The sequence below is a fragment of the Limulus polyphemus genome, unplaced genomic scaffold (genome assembly GCF_000517525.1).
Source record: "Limulus polyphemus unplaced genomic scaffold, Limulus_polyphemus-2.1.2 Scaffold1366, whole genome shotgun sequence".
Taxonomy (NCBI): Eukaryota; Metazoa; Arthropoda; class Merostomata; order Xiphosura; family Limulidae; genus Limulus; species Limulus polyphemus.
In genome coordinates this window covers 25,454-43,434 of record NW_013666976.1, presented here as the reverse complement: position 1 = coordinate 43,434, position 17,981 = coordinate 25,454, and the positions used below count along the sequence as shown (strand labels likewise).

General features: G+C 37.7%; 1 protein-coding gene across 2 annotated transcripts in view; it reads left to right on the top strand.

Moving 5' to 3' along the window:
• LOC106463280 (thioredoxin domain-containing protein 17-like) overlaps positions 1–17,981 on the top strand; it is a 66,976-nt gene that overhangs the window by 35,761 nt on the left and 13,234 nt on the right. For both annotated transcript variants that reach the window (XR_002611455.1, XM_013923295.2), the window contains exon 3: positions 7,268–7,349. Coding sequence is in view for 1 of the 2 variants with exons in the window: in XM_013923295.2 (XP_013778749.1) it covers positions 7,268–7,349 (82 nt within the window). In the remaining variant the exon portion in view is untranslated. The remainder of the gene's footprint in view (positions 1–7,267; positions 7,350–17,981) is intronic.

Sequence of the window (17,981 nt, the reverse complement as noted above, 5' to 3'; positions counted from 1 at the left end):
GGCTTAAATTTTATTGGCAACTGACAGCAAAAAGCAAAGTTCAAAAGTAAGTACTATGTCCTGCAAAATTGATGAAAAAAAGACAATTGTACATTCCAAAATATATTTACCATCCGTTGCCACTTTAGCTATTTCTCGATCTTCAAGGTTTCTACCTCTTTGCCCATCTAAGCATTGAACTTGCTTGCTCCAGTCTTTTATACCACACTTGATGCCCTTGGCAATATCTGATATGCAAATCTCTCCACCAACATCAATATGCCTGATATCCAGGTACTGTATATAAGCACTTCATTCAGATAATGTAATCACTTTTTCCTGACAAAGCGTTCGACATGGGTTTCTATACAGGAGCAGTGTGATTATTAACATTTTCAGTTGCAACTTTCGACGTCAGTTTCTGTTTTCTATAGTGAAAATTTTGTTTACTTTCATTAATTACAATAAAAAACATTTTGCCATTTTGTGGGCATGAATTCTCTAGTTAATTTCCACCATGGGGCTAACCAGACTTCCCCTATTCCAACTCTGTTATCTGGTATTTGTCAACAGTCAGGGAAGCAGTCACTCTCAGTTGAGGCTGTCTGATATGATCTGTTGTGAGATGGAGACATATATGTGGACTGGGGGTGTCTCTCCAGGGAGTTCCGTGGCAGGTTTTGCAAATGATCCTGGACATGCTGGGGAGAATTTAGGCTCCCTATTCTGGCTCTTTTATTTACCCGGTCGGTCTCAATGGAGGACAATTTAGATCAACCAACTCCTGCACCTTTTTGTCAGTTGGATAATTGAGCTTGTGAGGTTTTGGGGGTATCCCCCATTTGCTCTTGAGTCTAATCCTTCCTTGTTGGCGGAAAGGATGGCAAGTTACTACGTAGTTCTTCCTCCTTTGCCAGATATTACTGTTCATGCTGGTAGATTTGCCAATCAGTTATGTCATGGGATAGTTTTGCCTTGTCTCCCACGTTTAGCAGAACAGCATGTCTTGGCTTATCACCACCACGAAGGTATATACTTAGATTCTCAATGACTAGACCCCCTTTTCAACATGTGGGGTTCCAGATTGGAACCTGTGATCACCTTAAACAGATCACAATTTTCTCAGACTCGTCTGACTCTCACAACAGTCCTTGGATATTTATCTTCGCTCTAACTTTTGTCAGAAGCCTATCAATGTTTTTCTCACCACTTTGAGGACGGGTTGGGACCTTTGTTGATGGCTACTATGGTCAAATTGCTGGCTTCAGTTCTTTCATTAGTTTCCTGGCTTGTTTGTTGTTGGGACTTGTTGGATAGAAATGCCTTGTTGGTGGATGTTCATTTACCATCTGTTGCCCTCTCAGAATTAAAGGAGGCACCTTTTCTTTGCCCTTGTTGTTTGCTGGAGTTCCAGAGACCTTGGAATCACGGTTCCAGCTGTTAGTTTGGGATTGTCAGCTCGTCAGTGGGGGGACTGTGGGAGGACGATTACATCGATTTCTCAACATCTGGATCTCCTTCACCATGGATCCATGGGTACTCCATGTTCTGGAGTCAGGGTTAGACACTCAGTTTACATCTGCATTATCCACTGAACTTGTTGTTTTTCTACTTCAACAAGTCCAAGGTGAGTGGAACTTTGTTCTCAGGCCATAAGATGGTTGTTTGACAAAAGTAGAGAGGGTCGATCTCATTTTTCTGGGATTTTATTCTCATCTTCTTGTGGTGCCCAAGAAAACTGGAGATTGGCATCCAATTACTGATCTGTCGTGACTCAATCAATTTTTGGATTCTCTTCATTTTACAATGGAATCTTAACCCAACCTACAATGATATTTTTCACCTGGTCTTTGGATGACCAAGTTCAGTGTTACTGACACACATCTGCACAGTCCCATAGCAGAGTCCATTTCTACGATTTGTACACAAGGGTCAAGTGCTGCAGTTCAGAGTCCTGCCTTTTGGCCTTGCATCAGCTGCTTATGTCTTCTGCAGGGTAGTATGAGCTTTTTCTCGTCACCTGCATTCCTTTGGTTTGTGCAGACATCATTATATAAACGACTGGCTATATTTGACCCCATCTCATCAGTTGGCAGAACAACATACCCAGATTCTCCTTTCAGAAGCCACATCTGGGTGTCTTCTTCAACATGTACTTAAGTCGGGCTCAGCCACTTCCCATCAGACAACAAGCTATGGAAAGAGCAGTCAGGCTTTTAGTTACATCTCCTTCTACTGCACAGATGGTTCTCTCTCTTTTGGAGATGAGTACATCCCTCGAATCTCTCTTTCTTTTGGGATGAGCCCATATGAGGTCCCTTCAATTATCACTGTTTGACAAATGGATCATAAACTCCGAGTCATTGGAACATCCAGTCTCCTTACTCAGGAACAACATGACAGATCTTGAATGGTTGAATCAAAACAACACTAGTATCGGGGTACCAATTCCACCTCTTCATCCCAAGATCCATTTGTTCACAGATGCATCTCTTCAAGGATGGGGTGCTTATATTCACAGAGCAGTTCCAGGGTACACCAAGCAATGGTTTAAGGTCTGTCTCTCTTGAAGGGGAAAGTAGTCATGATCCATTCCAACAATTCAAGTCAAGGGGGCACACATTCTCGAGATCTATGTTTTCGAACTTTGGATCTTCTCTACAGGGCTCACTTTCATCTTATAAGCCTCTGAGTGTGCTATGTTTCTAGAGTGATGAATTTAATTGCAGATCATTTTTCTCAGCCCAACTGGATTCTCCCAACTGAATGTATGCTACATCACGAGGTTTTCAGTGGATTTGTTCTTAGTTCGGGTCTCTGATGGTAGCTGTCTTTGAAACTCATTAGAACTCTCCACTGCAGTTGTTTTGGTCCACAGTACCTCATCCTCAAGCTTTAGCAATAGATGCATTCAGTCAGGACTGGATGGGTTTGCATCTGTATGCCTTTTCCCCAATTCATCTGTTGTCCAGAGTTCTAGCTATGGTTTGTTCCACTCCCTGTTGGGTTCGTTTGGTAACACCATTTTGGCCAGTTCAAACGTGGTTTCCTATTCTTAAATATCTGCAAGTGTGTCCACCTCTACCACTTCCTCTATGGTCATCTCTGAGACAACCTCAATCCAATATTCTACACCCAGATGTTCAGAAACTCGAACTTCACGCCTGGAACTTATGTGGACTTTGTCAGACATTAGGGTTTAACGTCTAAAGTTACATTGTACTTAACTAAACCATAGACCAACTATGGCCATTTATCAACGAAAATGGGACACTTATTGTCAGTGGTGTAAAAACGAAAATTCAACCCACTTCATTCAAAGGTGTTTACCATTTCAAGTTTTTTTACTTGGATTTTTGAATGAGGTTTGGCTTCATCTACTGTGGCCTTATATAAAATGTCATTATTGACTACCTTTCAATATTCCAAAGATAAGAAGGTTTTTGACTCTCCAGTGATATCTAACCTAATAAAATCTATTTGCGTCCTTCAACCCTTTTCAATTGCCTAATTGGGATGTTAAGGTTGTTTTACATGCATTGTCTCGTCATCCCTTCAAGCCTTTAGCTTTCTGTTCTTTATATCACCTTTCGACTAAGGTATATTTTTGTTGTTGTTGGCATTTGGACATAATTGATCTCAATTATTTGCAATACATGTACATAAGACTATCTTTCCACCTATGTCTTGCTTTACCCTGATAGGTACTTCCTTTCAAAGACTCTGGCTGCCAGAGAAGGAGAAAAATCCATCTCATCCATTCATTTGCCAGCTATTTCTCACCTTTATGATCACCTGGCTCCCGATCATTTGTTATGTCCAGTCAGGCCCCTCAGATGTTATGTGGCTTGTACTAACTCATTTTGGGGTACTAGAAATGGACTATTAATTCCATGGGATCCTCCAGTTTTTCGAGATTTATCCCCCATTACCTTAACAATTGATTCATATTGCCTACTCTGGTCTGTCTTTACAGGAGAGGAATCTGCTGCGAGTCATTGTGTGGGCTGGTATGTGAACTCTTCCCAATACTTTAATCTCTCATTATTAGCATGATCTGGCAGTTTCCTCTTCTGAAGGTTTTCGACTACCCCCTATGGCTGTTTTGAGTACATCCATTAGATTTTAACAAAGGGTGAGTCATTTTTTCAATCATATGTTATCTTTTCTTTCCAGGGTCCCTTTACTTTTTATCTGGATCCCATTCTGTGATGAGCAATGCCCAGACAGGTGTGCTTTTATCATTCTAATTCTGCACTAACAACCAATTTCACTATCCTTACTACTGGTTGCAACAGACTCTGTAGAAATAAGGTGTTCCATAAAACCATCTAGGCACATTCTGGATGGTATTTTCATATTCTTATGGACTGTCACTCATGGACTATCATGAGTAAAGCTAAAGGGGATCCTGCCTATCCCTGCCAATCATTAGATTGAATAAACTGTGATTGATTTGCTTTTCAAAATTTAGGGAACTTGCTTCACCTACTGCACTGTTCCTCAGAAAACCCCAACGTACATCCCTCCCCCCAGATTCTACTAGTAGAGTGAGGGAGCCCTTACAACACCTGGTGTATAGTCACTGGGGTGGTGGATGAGGTTTTTCCTCCAAAGTGTTAGAGTGTGTTCCTACACTCTTGGAGAAGAGGGCAAATTTGGGGGCCCTCCTACCTGGGTCCCTGGATGTATTTCCCAGATGTTGGTAGGAGCAGCACCAGCCTCCATAAGAGCCTACTCATAATACCAGTTCAGATTTGACCTTATGCTATTCATTTGGGTTGTGTATGGCCCTTCTTATGAACAATGTCCGATTGTATCTTGTTCATGGATGGAGGTCCACTATCACCTCATAATTCCAAATGTGAAGTGGTCCCATCCTAGATCCTTGGCTGAACACAGTGTTCCACATCCTCTCCATAATTCCAGGGGCAAGTGGAATGCCCCTTTCCCATGCAGTTGGAGAGTAAGGATGAATGTTCATAATTCCAGACTGGATAAATTATGTTCCTTTAATTTAGTAAGGCATGCATCATCCCATCATTCCGAGCCTGGGATGATGCCTTTTGGTCTTCTTCAGCTGGAATGGAAAGTTTGTCCACTTCAGTGTTGTTTCCTTTCTTTTCATAATTCTGGTGGTTTGAAACACATCACTCTATGGCTACAGGTTGAGATCTAATACAAAGTATATCTCATTGTGGTCCAGTTGCCCTTGCCACCAATGTAGGATGTAGGAACCAAAGACCTCTTAATTCCAACACTGAGTTGTGGATCCTTGGCTATCTGGTTGGGGCTGGCAGGAGCATCCGTGGTGACAGTCACTCATTTTTTGTTTCTTACCAGCAGCATATTTTTAGGTAGCTCCAGCTGCTTTATGTTGAGATTTCTGCTTTTGCTTATTGGTGATGGACTTGCACTCCTTTGCAATGTTATATTTTATAACAAATGTAGCATTTCTTGTCCCATTTGTCTGTTAATCTTCTATCACCTTTGGCAGATTCCTGCTTTTGGTCAGCCACCACTGGTTTCAACTTTAATTTGTTATTCTTAGACTTACTAGGTATGCTCCCTCCATGGGCTTCCATATACTGTTCTGCCAGCTTGATCATCTCATCCCTGTCTTTTTGGGGCTTTTTCCTTGAGTGACAGTGGAGCACAGGAGCATGAACTGTTCATGTATTAGTAGATCTGCCAGTCCCTCATAAGTATTTTCACACTTGGCCATGTCGGTCCATCTTGTAAAGTAACGCTGTAGGCGTGACACAAACTGAAAAACACTTCCCCAGTCTCAGGTTTGACTTCTCTAAAATTTCAACGAAAAACTTTTTCAGTAAGTTCATAGCATTCAGCATTGCCATAGCATCTTCTGATGTCATGCCTTGATACACTTATTGGCCTTTTTTCCTGTGAGAAGTGGGCTGAGACAGACTGTCCAGTCTCTCTTGTCCCAATTCTAACTTTGGGCAAATCTTTCATACCTCTTCAGGAAAGCATCCATCTCATCTTTCAGTTTACCAACCTTGTGCAGCTTGGGTTGGCTGGCCCTGACCTCATCACATTCCAACCAATCCTTCTCGCTTTCAGTGCATCTTTTTTTTTCCTTCCTTCATCAGAGAATGAAGTTTCATGAGTGCAAGTGCATGGGGGGAGTTATTGCACATTGAGGTGTGTTGCCATCCTATTGGTCGAGAGCTTTTGTTGCATGATGATGTTTTAGAAGTTAATTATAAAACTTATTGAATCTTGTGTTCTGATTAGGAAGGGATTAAAGTGTGGGAGTTTTCCTTATTGATATGTTTACATAGTACATATTACTTCTAATTGATAATAGTTTTAAGGGTAAGATTGAGTTCTTTTTAAAAGTTTCAGTACAAAGAGTAAAATTAGTTCTATTGTGTTCAGTAGTTTCCTCTTGAAGGTGCTGTTCTTGTATTTCATTCTATGAGGAAATAAGAGGTTTTTTAAAGTAATTACGATTTATAAAAAAAAATTTACAAAGAGAATAGAACATTTTGCAAAAATATTTTTACTTGGTATGAAAAATAGATGTTGCTATAATGGTATTTATTCTAAGAAGAGTTTTTTCAATGATTAAATGCAAGTTATTCTTTGTAAAAAATTAATTTGGCATTAAATTATGCAGTTACATGAACTTGATGTGATTTTTTCATAGCATAAGAATGTAATTCAGTGGGAAGCATGTCCTAGCTGTTACTCAAACTATATAATCTATAATAAGACATTCTGTAATGCATAAATTATTCTTGTGTCTTTGTTTTATTACAATTCATCATAAGATAATGCAGCTACTTAAAATGGCTGATATGATTTTTTTCTTAGCTTATAAATGTCGTTGAGTGAGATATTTATCTCGTATACTTTACTTGTTTAAAAGTTAACATTACATAGTTTATATTCAAAGTATTCTGTGAGGTATTTATAAAAGGTTTGATGTTATATAAATATGTTTGACTGGAGTTATCTGGCCAGTGATTGAACTAATATTGGAAACCATTAGCCATGTTTCTTAATTCAGTTAAGGTTTCTTAACCAAAATACTTACATATTATTCTTACCAAATTAACTCATGTGTTATGAATATCAAATGCATGAGAAATAGGAGTTTGGCTACCTGGTTCCGATTAAGAAAACACAGTAACATTTTCATAGTTTATCTGCCGTAAGTCTTCATGATAATAAGTAACAGTTCAATCCATAGGTTTTATATTGTCTTTATTATTGTTGTTGTAATTTTTTTAATTATCAGAACTCTTGTGTAAATTTTCAGCTGGAAAAACATTCAAAATGATTTCCGTATGGATGATAGGCTAAAGATAAAGTGTGTGCCAACTTTGATGAAGTGGAGAACAGTAAGTACTACATTTACTTGTTTTTTTTCTAGGATTTATAAAACGTGGTATTCTCAGTTGAAATAGTCATCACCACTTGTGTTATATCGTAGTAAGGTACATGTACCTAATGGGAAGTTGTCACCTTTTTATGAAAAAAATTATAACTGTTATTGTATATTTAGTTAATATACTAATGTAGAAAAACAAGGAAATATATAACTCATACAAATATGAAATAGTTTATAAATCTTCAAGGTATTTTTCAGAAAACTGATTTTGTATTTACTTTAATGTTTAAAAACGTAAGTTACTGCCACTCAATTATATGTTATTAAAAATAGTAGAATGAATTAAACTAGTAGAATGTATTTTTTATTGGGAATGTGAAGTCATATGTACTAAATAAAGTAACAAAAGACTTCAAGGTGCTTGTAAGATTCAAATTTATCAGTATCCAGATAGCTCATTACTAGCACTAGTGTACCTGTTCAACACATGGGGATCAGATACAACACTGTTCTCCCACCACACTAATGCCACTCATGGGGGAGGAGGTCCTAAAACTATATGCCACATTTAGTGACAGTGAACCAGAAGTTTGCCAGTTATATGTTGACACACACAATCATTTGTCAAATAATGGCTTTGATTATTCTGTACTCTTTAAGCAAACCTCTGATCAAAGTGGTACCTCTAATTCACCAAAGACTTTGTTTGTGTGATACATTAAGTTGCTGCCTAGTGCCTTCTTGGAGGATAGCCTTACTTTTTCAATTCTTAGTCAGTGTCCTTTATTGCCTACTTAACTTTTTTTCTATGTGTATTATGGACTGACTAAACAATAAGTTGTTTTTTTGCCATATTTAACTTTTTTTTTTTTTTACTGTTTTGTGGATTTATTTTGTTTGTTTTTTGTGTGTGTGTATCTTTTCCAGTTGTGTATGCTTCATATATTTATTGTTATGCTTTATTATTGGGTCAAAGTAAAATATAGCTAAGTTTCCCATTTTATGACTAACATGTTTTTTGTCCCTTCTAACCTTAAGTGTTTTTTCTTTCACATTTTTATTCTTGTGTTATAAAATTCCAGATTTTTTTGTAGTTTTCTTTAACTTATTCACTGACTTAAAGAGTGGCGTTTGGGATAGTTCTGTTTCCAGTCTTGGATTTTATATCTGCATAGAGACTCATCTTCTTACATTCTTTTGGACATCTCGACTATAATTCCCTCTTCTATCCCAGTGATCTCTGATATAGTATCTACCATCTTTGACACCTAGCTTCTTCTTTCTTGAGAGCAAAAGCTATATAATTCTACCTTCAGGAACTTGCTTATCTTTAATTTTGCAGTTAGTTATTGTCTTATCTTTGGATAGAAGATGTAGCAAGTCATCTATTGAGTTTGCAGTAAGTATACAAACTTACAATGCTAAGATCTGGGATTCAATTCTCTATAGTGTACAGAGTGCAGATAGCCTATTGTACAGCTTTGCAGGGGGAGGGGGGAACTGAGGTGTAGTGGACCAGTTATGCCAAAAACCTTGTATTTTAGATTAAAAGAACCTACAAGCATACATTGACCCATATTGAACATTTTTGGATGTGAAACTCACTTGGCAGTAACTTCTGGTGGCTTAAATATTCCAGAATATGGTACATATGCAATTGAATCAGTCTTCTTAACTATTCATGTTGCTTGCTTTTAATAATTCAAACTGCTTAAGCAATTTATAAGTATAAAATAATGTTATATCTGTCACTTAGTACAGTAACCCTTGAACCTCTTTAACCCTTTAGTATACATGCGACTGAGGATTTTCCAAGTGCTGAGTTCACTCATTAGAGAGGACTCATTTATTAATGAGGAAGCTGATCCATATATAATGTTGTATGTGGCATATGCAGCAAAGTGTGGACATAGCAGGTATTAATGACACTGATGTGATTGTATATCATGAGTACATTATGTTAGAACAGTTGTGGATTGTAACCACATCATTATAGTCCATGTTGCCATATTCAATCATCCTCTATCTAGTTACTATGCACCTTGACATTAGCCAAGTAATGTAGTTTCCATTACAAGAGGCTTTGTTGCAAGATCATCATGCCAAAAGCTCTCACCACCATTTCCTGCCATTACTTTTTAATTACAGGGTTTTTCCCATTGATTGACATCTAACTGAGTGATGAGTGCATCTACTTGTTGATTGTAATGTAGGCTAATAAAGTAACAACTTCCAGTTTAAATAACAGTGATGATTACCTATATAGTTATATATATCAAATTGCATTAATTACTGTCATTATTCTTTGCCTTGTTAACTTCATTATCTATATAAATAATACACTTGCATTTCTCTGTTTGAAACTTTTTTCACAAATTTCTTGATTAAAAGCTGTAAGTCTCATATTATTAGAAAGATCTTTGTCTGATGAGTCCAGATTGCATATTGGCTTTTCAATTCAGAATCACATCTCAGTGTAGTATGTGATGACACAATTTTGTTGTCATCACGTGATAACTTGCCTCAATTTCAACTTTATATTTTTTATTTGCAAAGTATTTCACACAAACAACATTTAACCTTCATCTACTTTCCCAAAAATAAAATGAACATTACACTAAATACAATTTCTATGGGCTTTCTTGACTTATTTAGGTCTAAAATATTGTTACGACAGCGGGGGTCACGTGACGAGTATTCTAGAAGATTCGCTAGTGTGCTATGACAGCAGGGGTCACGTGACGGCAGCGGAATTCAAGTGACGCTGGTAGCACGTGTTGAGAGTCTTAGAAGTTTCTAGAACAGGCAGTATTATCGTATTTAAGTGCGCTAGACAGTGAGAGAGACAGACGGAGTCGAAGCAGTAGTGGAGACAGAGACGAAACAGGCAGAGAGAGAGAGACAGTGATTACGGTCGGCGGGAACTGAGGATAGCAGACAGAGAGATCGGAACTATAGTTTGCAGGGACGGACAATTAAGTCTAAACGCGATAGAAAGTGAGTGAATTGTTGTGAACTATAGTGTGTGTAACTGAAAATTAAGTACATTACAAAGTTGTATTGAGGAAGAATAAACAAGTTTTATAAAGAAAGGACTTGTATCTTAGAAGAATTAACAAACATACAGAGACGTAACAATATGCTTGTGCAGTTCATTCAAAACCATATGCTTATCACTTTGTAAACACTCATTCAGACGTTTCTGCTATGCCTTCATTACACATTTACGCTTACTTTACTTTGCAATAATTAAGCTTTGGTTTGTTTCATAGACTGTTATAAATACCTTGTAATTATTTTTTTCTTTACTGTGGGTTTTATTCATCGTTTTTATGAGTTTCTTTGTTTAAACTCGCACACCATGTCATACACTGACCACTCATAACTGTTTCATACTCTGTACACTATTATAAATACCATTACTTTATTCTATTGTTTACTTTATGTGTAGTTTTATTACATATGCATAATTTTATTAAAGTTACATCTGTGTGAATTTGTTTGTGTGAATGCACAAAACTTTTTCAAATACACCAGAATTTATTGATGTAACACATAATGCCTGCAAGCATAGTATAAATGGGATGCATGAAAATGTTAAAACAAGGAAAATTCAAGTGAAGGGCATGAAAACTATCACAACTGTGTTGCAGGTCACGGCTAATTCACTTAGCTCCTTTCTTACAGGCACCCTTTTATGTGCATGTCACAAGATTTTACTTAGTTACATTTAAAATTTAATTAAGCTATTTTATGATCATTTTTGACAATGAAATCAGCATTAAAATTTACATTATAGTTCAAAGTTTTATATTATCTAAGTTTTAATTCCTTTATTTCAAAAGAAACCTCAACGAAAATTCTTAAAGATTTGTTCCGATACTGTAATTCTCTTCGCTCACAAAATTAGCTATTCCCATTCAGTGCTGCCCTCTATATGCGAACTTTTTTTAATGCAATCTACAAGCCTTCTGCTCCCCCTATTGGAATCTAGTGATTCCAACAAGTCTCTCATGCAAATCATCATGCATCACTTCTCCACCAATGGAGTGTGATGTAGTCATGTGATGCATGTGCTCCCTCTATACTTTTCTACTAAACTGTCACTTCTATCAAAGAATACTATCACTTCTTGTTTGGCAGCACTTGTACTTGGACGTTTGTTTTTTTTCACTCACTGAGTGGTCTTCATTTATTATAACTTCTAGATTCTCTGGAGTTTAAAATTTGCTTTCATTTATCCCAGCTTATTCCAGTCCTATCCTGAAGCTAATGTTACCACTTTGGGGGTCATGCCAACAACTAGCACTATCTCACAGGGTGCAGGTGTGGGTAATCTAGCATGGGTTTTTATCAGTGTTTATCCTCCAGGAGATTGAAAGTTAAAAAGATCGGCCTCTTACTTCGGTTATCGCCCACAATTCCTCCTGTAGAAGCCAACCTTGTTCGTGCTGATGGAGATCTTGATAGCCTTTTTCCACCACCAAATTTCAAGTGTTTGGTTCTTCATTTCCATTATGTAGCCTCTGTTCCCCAATATATTTATAATGGTTTTCATTCACATTACTCCATGGACAGTTTCCGCCTTATTTTGTCAGAAGTTTGATCATCTAATGTCCAGACTTTTGTCGTACTTCGCCTCGTGCTTCATGGTCCACCATTTGCCATATAGTTTGCTGACTTTGGAAAGATAAGACATTTTACAATTTTATTATTAATATTATTATCTGTAATTATTTGAATTCCATAACATACGCTTATTTAGATTAGTTAATACTAAGTTATGTAACAAATTGTAATTAGTCTTCATTGTTTTTCTTCTATACTATTCAATTAGGCTTAACATGGTATGTCCTTCATTAGTTTAACTATGTTATTTCTTTACTTTTATATCATCATTTCTATTTCATTTCTTTAATAATGATAAACTTTTTCTTCACTTGGTTTCGATGGAACCCTTGAATGGGAGCCCATACAGACTTCTCCCAGTATTATGCCTCTTTTTGTTCAGTTTCATTTTCTTTTCTTTCATAGGTTATCCTTTGTTCTGTACAGTTCAATTAGGCTTAACTAGTTTTTGTTCTTTTCGATTTCACTGTAGTTCTAGTTTAGATTTCCTCATTGTTTCTGTTCACTATCTTGTTTGAATTGGCTTCATTACTGTATTATTTATCGCTTTACCCTTAGTTTTATTGACAGGTTAATATCTACTTAGGTTTTAGTTTTTCTTCACCACTATGTCATATGGGATTCATTCCCTACACCGTTTTCTTCCCATTTTAATATATTGACTAATTCATTTTGTTTTTCTTTATAATTTGTCCTTTTACAGTTACTTTCATTTTTACTTTATAATTATTATCATTCATTTCATTTAGTTTTAATTTATCCTTTATTCTATTAATTTCATTTAGTTTATAATTTATCCTTCTTACCATTAATTAATTTATTTGTTTCCTATAGTTTTATGGGCAAGTTCATATCTACCATGGTTCCAGATTTTTCTTCACCTCATCATCATAAAGAATGCATTCCCTACATCATTTTCTTCCCATTTTTCACTTCATTGACTATTTCATTTTGTTCTTCTTTCCAGTTTATACTTTTTACAGTTACTTTCACTTAATCTCTACTTTATACTTCTTACCATTAATTTCATTTTGTTTATAATTTATCCTTCATATTAGTAATTTAAATTAATATATTGTTCCCTGGGAGACGAGGTCTGCCGTATCTGCTTCCACTATTGCTCGCTTTCCCCATATAATGACTGAACCCATTTTCCAACTTCCTAAAATTGTCAGTTCTCCCTCACCTTACCATGGAATGCCTTCCATACTTCTATTTTAGTATCTGCTAGACCTACTTTACACATTTTCAGATACGTTTTGCAGAATATTATCTTCATGTTTTCTGTCTCTTTTGAGTTTGGGTACTTACAAACCTTACCTTATATGAGTTTTAATTTTACCTTAGTTTAAATTCAGGCAGATTTCTTACGACATTTGTCATTCCTTTTTTCCCCCTATCATCACTCATACCTTTAATGTTTCATGTTTCCCTTTATTCGGTGTTCTGTTTACATTTTGGGTTTGTTGAGGGATACCTCCTCTTTCTTCCCTCCTTGTTGGGGTTTTTGCCATCTTCAGTTCATTCCCTCCTCATATGGCTTCTTTGCTTTTGGGTTAGTATTGGGTGTGACACTGCTGTTTGTTATCCTTTCCATTATTATTAGGATTTTATGGTCTGTTCCTTTTCTTCTCTTGTCTCCTTTTTGGAGGGTGTTACTCCTGTAAAGAGTAGTGCCCTGGTGGGCTTAATTGTTGGAGTTTCAATTAAAACTACTCATTACACCAAATTTATTTATGGGAGGATTTGTTGTGACGAGTGGAGTCACAAGTTGTTAACTAAAGGTAGTTTACAGTTAGACTAAAGAAATAGAGTTTCAGGCCAATGGTGAACACATATAATGACATTTATTAAACATTTAGTGATTCCAATAAAAATATAACTTCTTTTATCAAAAAAACAAACTTTAAACATTTGTCAAACATAGATAAATTTAACATGATATTCTATACAGTTCTTACATTAACTTGTTAAGATAGAAACCATACTTACAACAGAGTTGGGCTGGTGGTAATTTTGTTAACATTAGACATTTTCATAGCTTCGGCCTTTCTAGGTACTTTTCTGACTTCAGAGTTTTTTTGAGGAACTCCTGAGAGAACTTCTCAAGTCCGGAGGAACTGATTTTTCTGCCCCAGACGTGGGTTTATAAACCACATTTTCTTGGTATTATCTCAATCAACTAAATAGGACACAGCATCACCCGTAAGTAGTTCTGTGATCATATTGGATGCTTTAGGGGACCCCCAAGCTAATCCAAAACTATAACCAGAACTCTCAAGTAATTGGTTACAGTTAGGTTGTGTTAGCCGGTCACCTATTTACTTGTACTACTACACCCATGTTCTGTAAGTGATATCACCTCAAAGTGCCAATTTCACTCGCTAAACCATACTTTTTCGTAGCTTTCCTAGTCACAAGTACTACTGCACTCATCTTGTTTCTAGGCAATGCTTTTTACGTAACTAGGCTTCTGACCTTGTTTTCTAGTTCCTAACCTATTTCACAACACAGGCATCTTCTTGTCACCTCTTATTTATATGCCCATGGCTACTTATCTACTTAGACTTAAAGAACTGTTAAAACTTTATTCTTAAATTCCGTTTTACATGCTTTCAAACTAATAAAATCCTGAAGCAATTGTAAAATTTCCTCAAAAATTATCTAATTGCTTCACTCCTATAGGTGGCACCTGTTCGCTCTTCCTCTCTTTTCACGTATTAGATCTGCTCTTTTGGGTCCCCTCACACAATATCCATATCTATGCATGTCATGTTCCAGGTGCTTTCGCTCGGATTGCAGTTTTTCTCATCCCAACACATTCTATCCATCGGAGTGGTCCCTCAATTCTCTTGTTTCCCAGTGGCTTTGTCTTCTGTGTGATTCTCCCCATCTAGATCCCTTTACTACATCTCTTAACCACTCATTACCTCTATTTATTAATGGTACCTCCTCCTCTAGCTAGGGCTGTTGATGCCTTCGGCTGGGATTGGTCACACAGATTCCTGTGTGTTCATTCATCCCCCCCCATCCTTTTACTTCCATGGGTGATTTCCCTCATCCCTACCATTTTGTATTAGGTCCTTCTAATTACTTCTTAATGGCCAGCTAAACTGTGGTTTCTGCTACTTCTCCAGCTCCAACTTTTACCTCCTCTGCCTCTTCCTTTGTCTTCTGCCTTTCTTCAATCACTTCCTTCACCAGCACTTCATCTGGACATTCACATCATTCGTCTTCATGCTTGGCCCTTATTCAGTCCTTGGCAGGGAGATCAGGTTTATACCTGCAGGTAGCTTTCTATTGCCTTGTTCCATTCACTCTTCTTCAGTGGGCATTCATTGGCATAAATGGAAAGTGTTCTGCAGTTCATGTATGAGTCGGGGATTTCCGCAGGTCGAACCCATGTGTCTTGGTTGGCAGAGTCTCTTCCTTGGTTTTTCAACCATGGATCTTTGGTCCCCTTGATCTTGGGTTATCGGGCAGCCTTGTCCCATACCTTCCTTTTTTTCCCAATACCATGAAATTTTTACCTCGCCTATCCCTACTAAGTTCATACATTCCTTCTTGAGTAGTCATCCTCCCTGACTGCCTACCATTCCAACCTGGAATATTAATGTGATCTTTTATTTCCTCACTTTACCTTTGTTTGCATCACTTTCCTCGTGTTCCAGGTTTCACATTCACTTAAAAGATAATTCCTTCTCCTCTATGCTTGTGTATTTTGGAGGTCAGGTTTGTTTCCCATGATGTTTCTCATACATTTTTCTCACTCCCTCTCTTCTCCTTTGTCCGGATCTTTCCTTCCTACCCAAGACATCAGCAGCTAGAGGAGGTAACTTCTCCTTTTGCCTAATTCCCTTCCTTTCATTTCCCATCTTTATCCTCATCCCAATCTGGATTGACTCTTATGTACACTCTGTGATCTTCATTTTTCTATTGCCCATGTAGCTTCTTTCCGTGTTACCTGCTCCTGCCTCTTTATTCCTAGGCAGGTTTCCTCGAGTCAAGATCTTTCTCCTACCACTCACCAACTGTGTTTGGCTTTTGATCCTATTGGCTTACTCCCCTTTGTCATCTTTCTCCCAGACTTTGTTCCAGGTATGTCCTTATCAGATTTGATATCCTTTCCCTGGCATCTTGTCTTCATCAGCCATTGGGGGAACTCCTACATTTGGACATGAGGACTACACCTAATATGTTTGTCTCCCCTTATCTTCATCATATTGCGGTTTTTTTCCTCATCGGGTTTTTGTCTACCATCCCTGACTGTTTTTCATACTTTGGTTCTACTCTAACTGGGTAAGTTTCTATTCATTATTTCTTTCCTTTCAGGGGCCCTTGCTTCATTATTTACTACTTGGATCCTGCTGCATAGCAAATGGTTCCTGACCAGGTATCCTTCAATTGAAATCCACACTGTACAGCCATGTTGAATTGCGCTCTCTTCCATGGCTTCGCAATGCTCACTGGTGAGATGGGGTGTTCCACAAGACTGCTTGAAGGTGAATAACCTCATGATGTTTTTGCTTCATAAACATGCCTTATCACTTTCCAGTTTCAAACCACTGGGGTGGTTGAATGTAGAGGCACTCTCCTGAATGAGTTCCAGAAAAAGATGGCTTTAACCATTCAGTTGAGAGTAGGGCAGTGGTGTTCTGCTGAAGTAGGTGAGACGTGGCCTCCTGATACCATTTACACAACCACTGAAGTTGAGCTGTCAAAAAATGCAGTTCACCCCCTTCTAATTGGGAGCCCTCATCCTACTGCCTTATGGTTGTTGGTACCCTGTGGCCTGCTGTTGGATTTAGAGTGAACCAATCAACATAAGTCCTCACACGTTTATGATTGTCTATACTCCTCCCTCAATCGAACTCTTTGTGTTGTGGGTCACAACTGAGGAAGATGGACTGTTCTGGGTCTCTTCCTTTGTCGTTCCTCAATATATCTTATCCGAGGATGTTCTGGCTTTGGGATGGTTCTGGTTCATTTCCCTGTCATAGGAGTTGAGTTTTCTTATATAGACATCCTTTCGTTACCGGATGTCAGGTTCCTGGATTGATCTGTCAAACTCTACTACTTGAACCTGAGGTGAAAACAGTATGATTCTTGTTTTACCCCCATGTGAATTTCAGTTCCCAGCAGTGAGGGTTTTGGATGTAGTTTACATTCCCATACTTTCTATAGCAATTTAGCCACTCTACATCTAGGGGCACATTCATTGTTTTCCCACTTTTATAAGTGGGATTGACTTCCAAATCATATGGTTCTGCACACTATCCAGCTGGATTTCTCTTTCACTTAGATGTGTTCCTCTACTGTTATCCCCTATATCTCATATGTATTTCATGTATGGGTGAAGAGTATACCTGGTTCAGAAGTGGTGCAGTTCCTCTCATCAGATCTTTGGGTCTGGCTCTCTCATTTCCAGGGGTTTCATTTGGATGCTTTCAAAAGGTACTTCTGTCATTCCCTCACACCGGTCCCTCCTCCTATTCAAGGTGGGATTCTAGCTAATCTTGTGAATGGAGGGAATTACTGTATTGGAAGTTATAATTTTGCTATACTGAAAATGTATTTCCGATAGATAATTCCCTCCTCTCATACTTCTCACTTTTCCTCCCCTCTGAAAACCGGTGTTTCCATCTTCTGCCAAACTCAAAGTGATAGTTTAGTGGAAGAGTATAGAAGGAGTCACATGACTATGTCACACTCCATTGGTAGAGAAGTTGCGCATGTTGATTTGCATGAGAGACATGTTGGAATCACTAGATTCCAATAGGGGGGAGCAGAAGACTAGTAGCATGTGTTCAAAAAAGTTTGCATATAGAGGGCAGCACTGAATGGGAATAGCTAATCTTTTGAGCAGAGGGAATTACCTATTAGAAATACATTTACAGTATGGGAAAATTATAACTTTTATTCTTTTGTGATCCGCATGTTCACAAAACATTAAATTTGTGTCCTTGTACTCTGAACAGTTCTTGACTCACACTAATCTTCCATGCATGGAAAG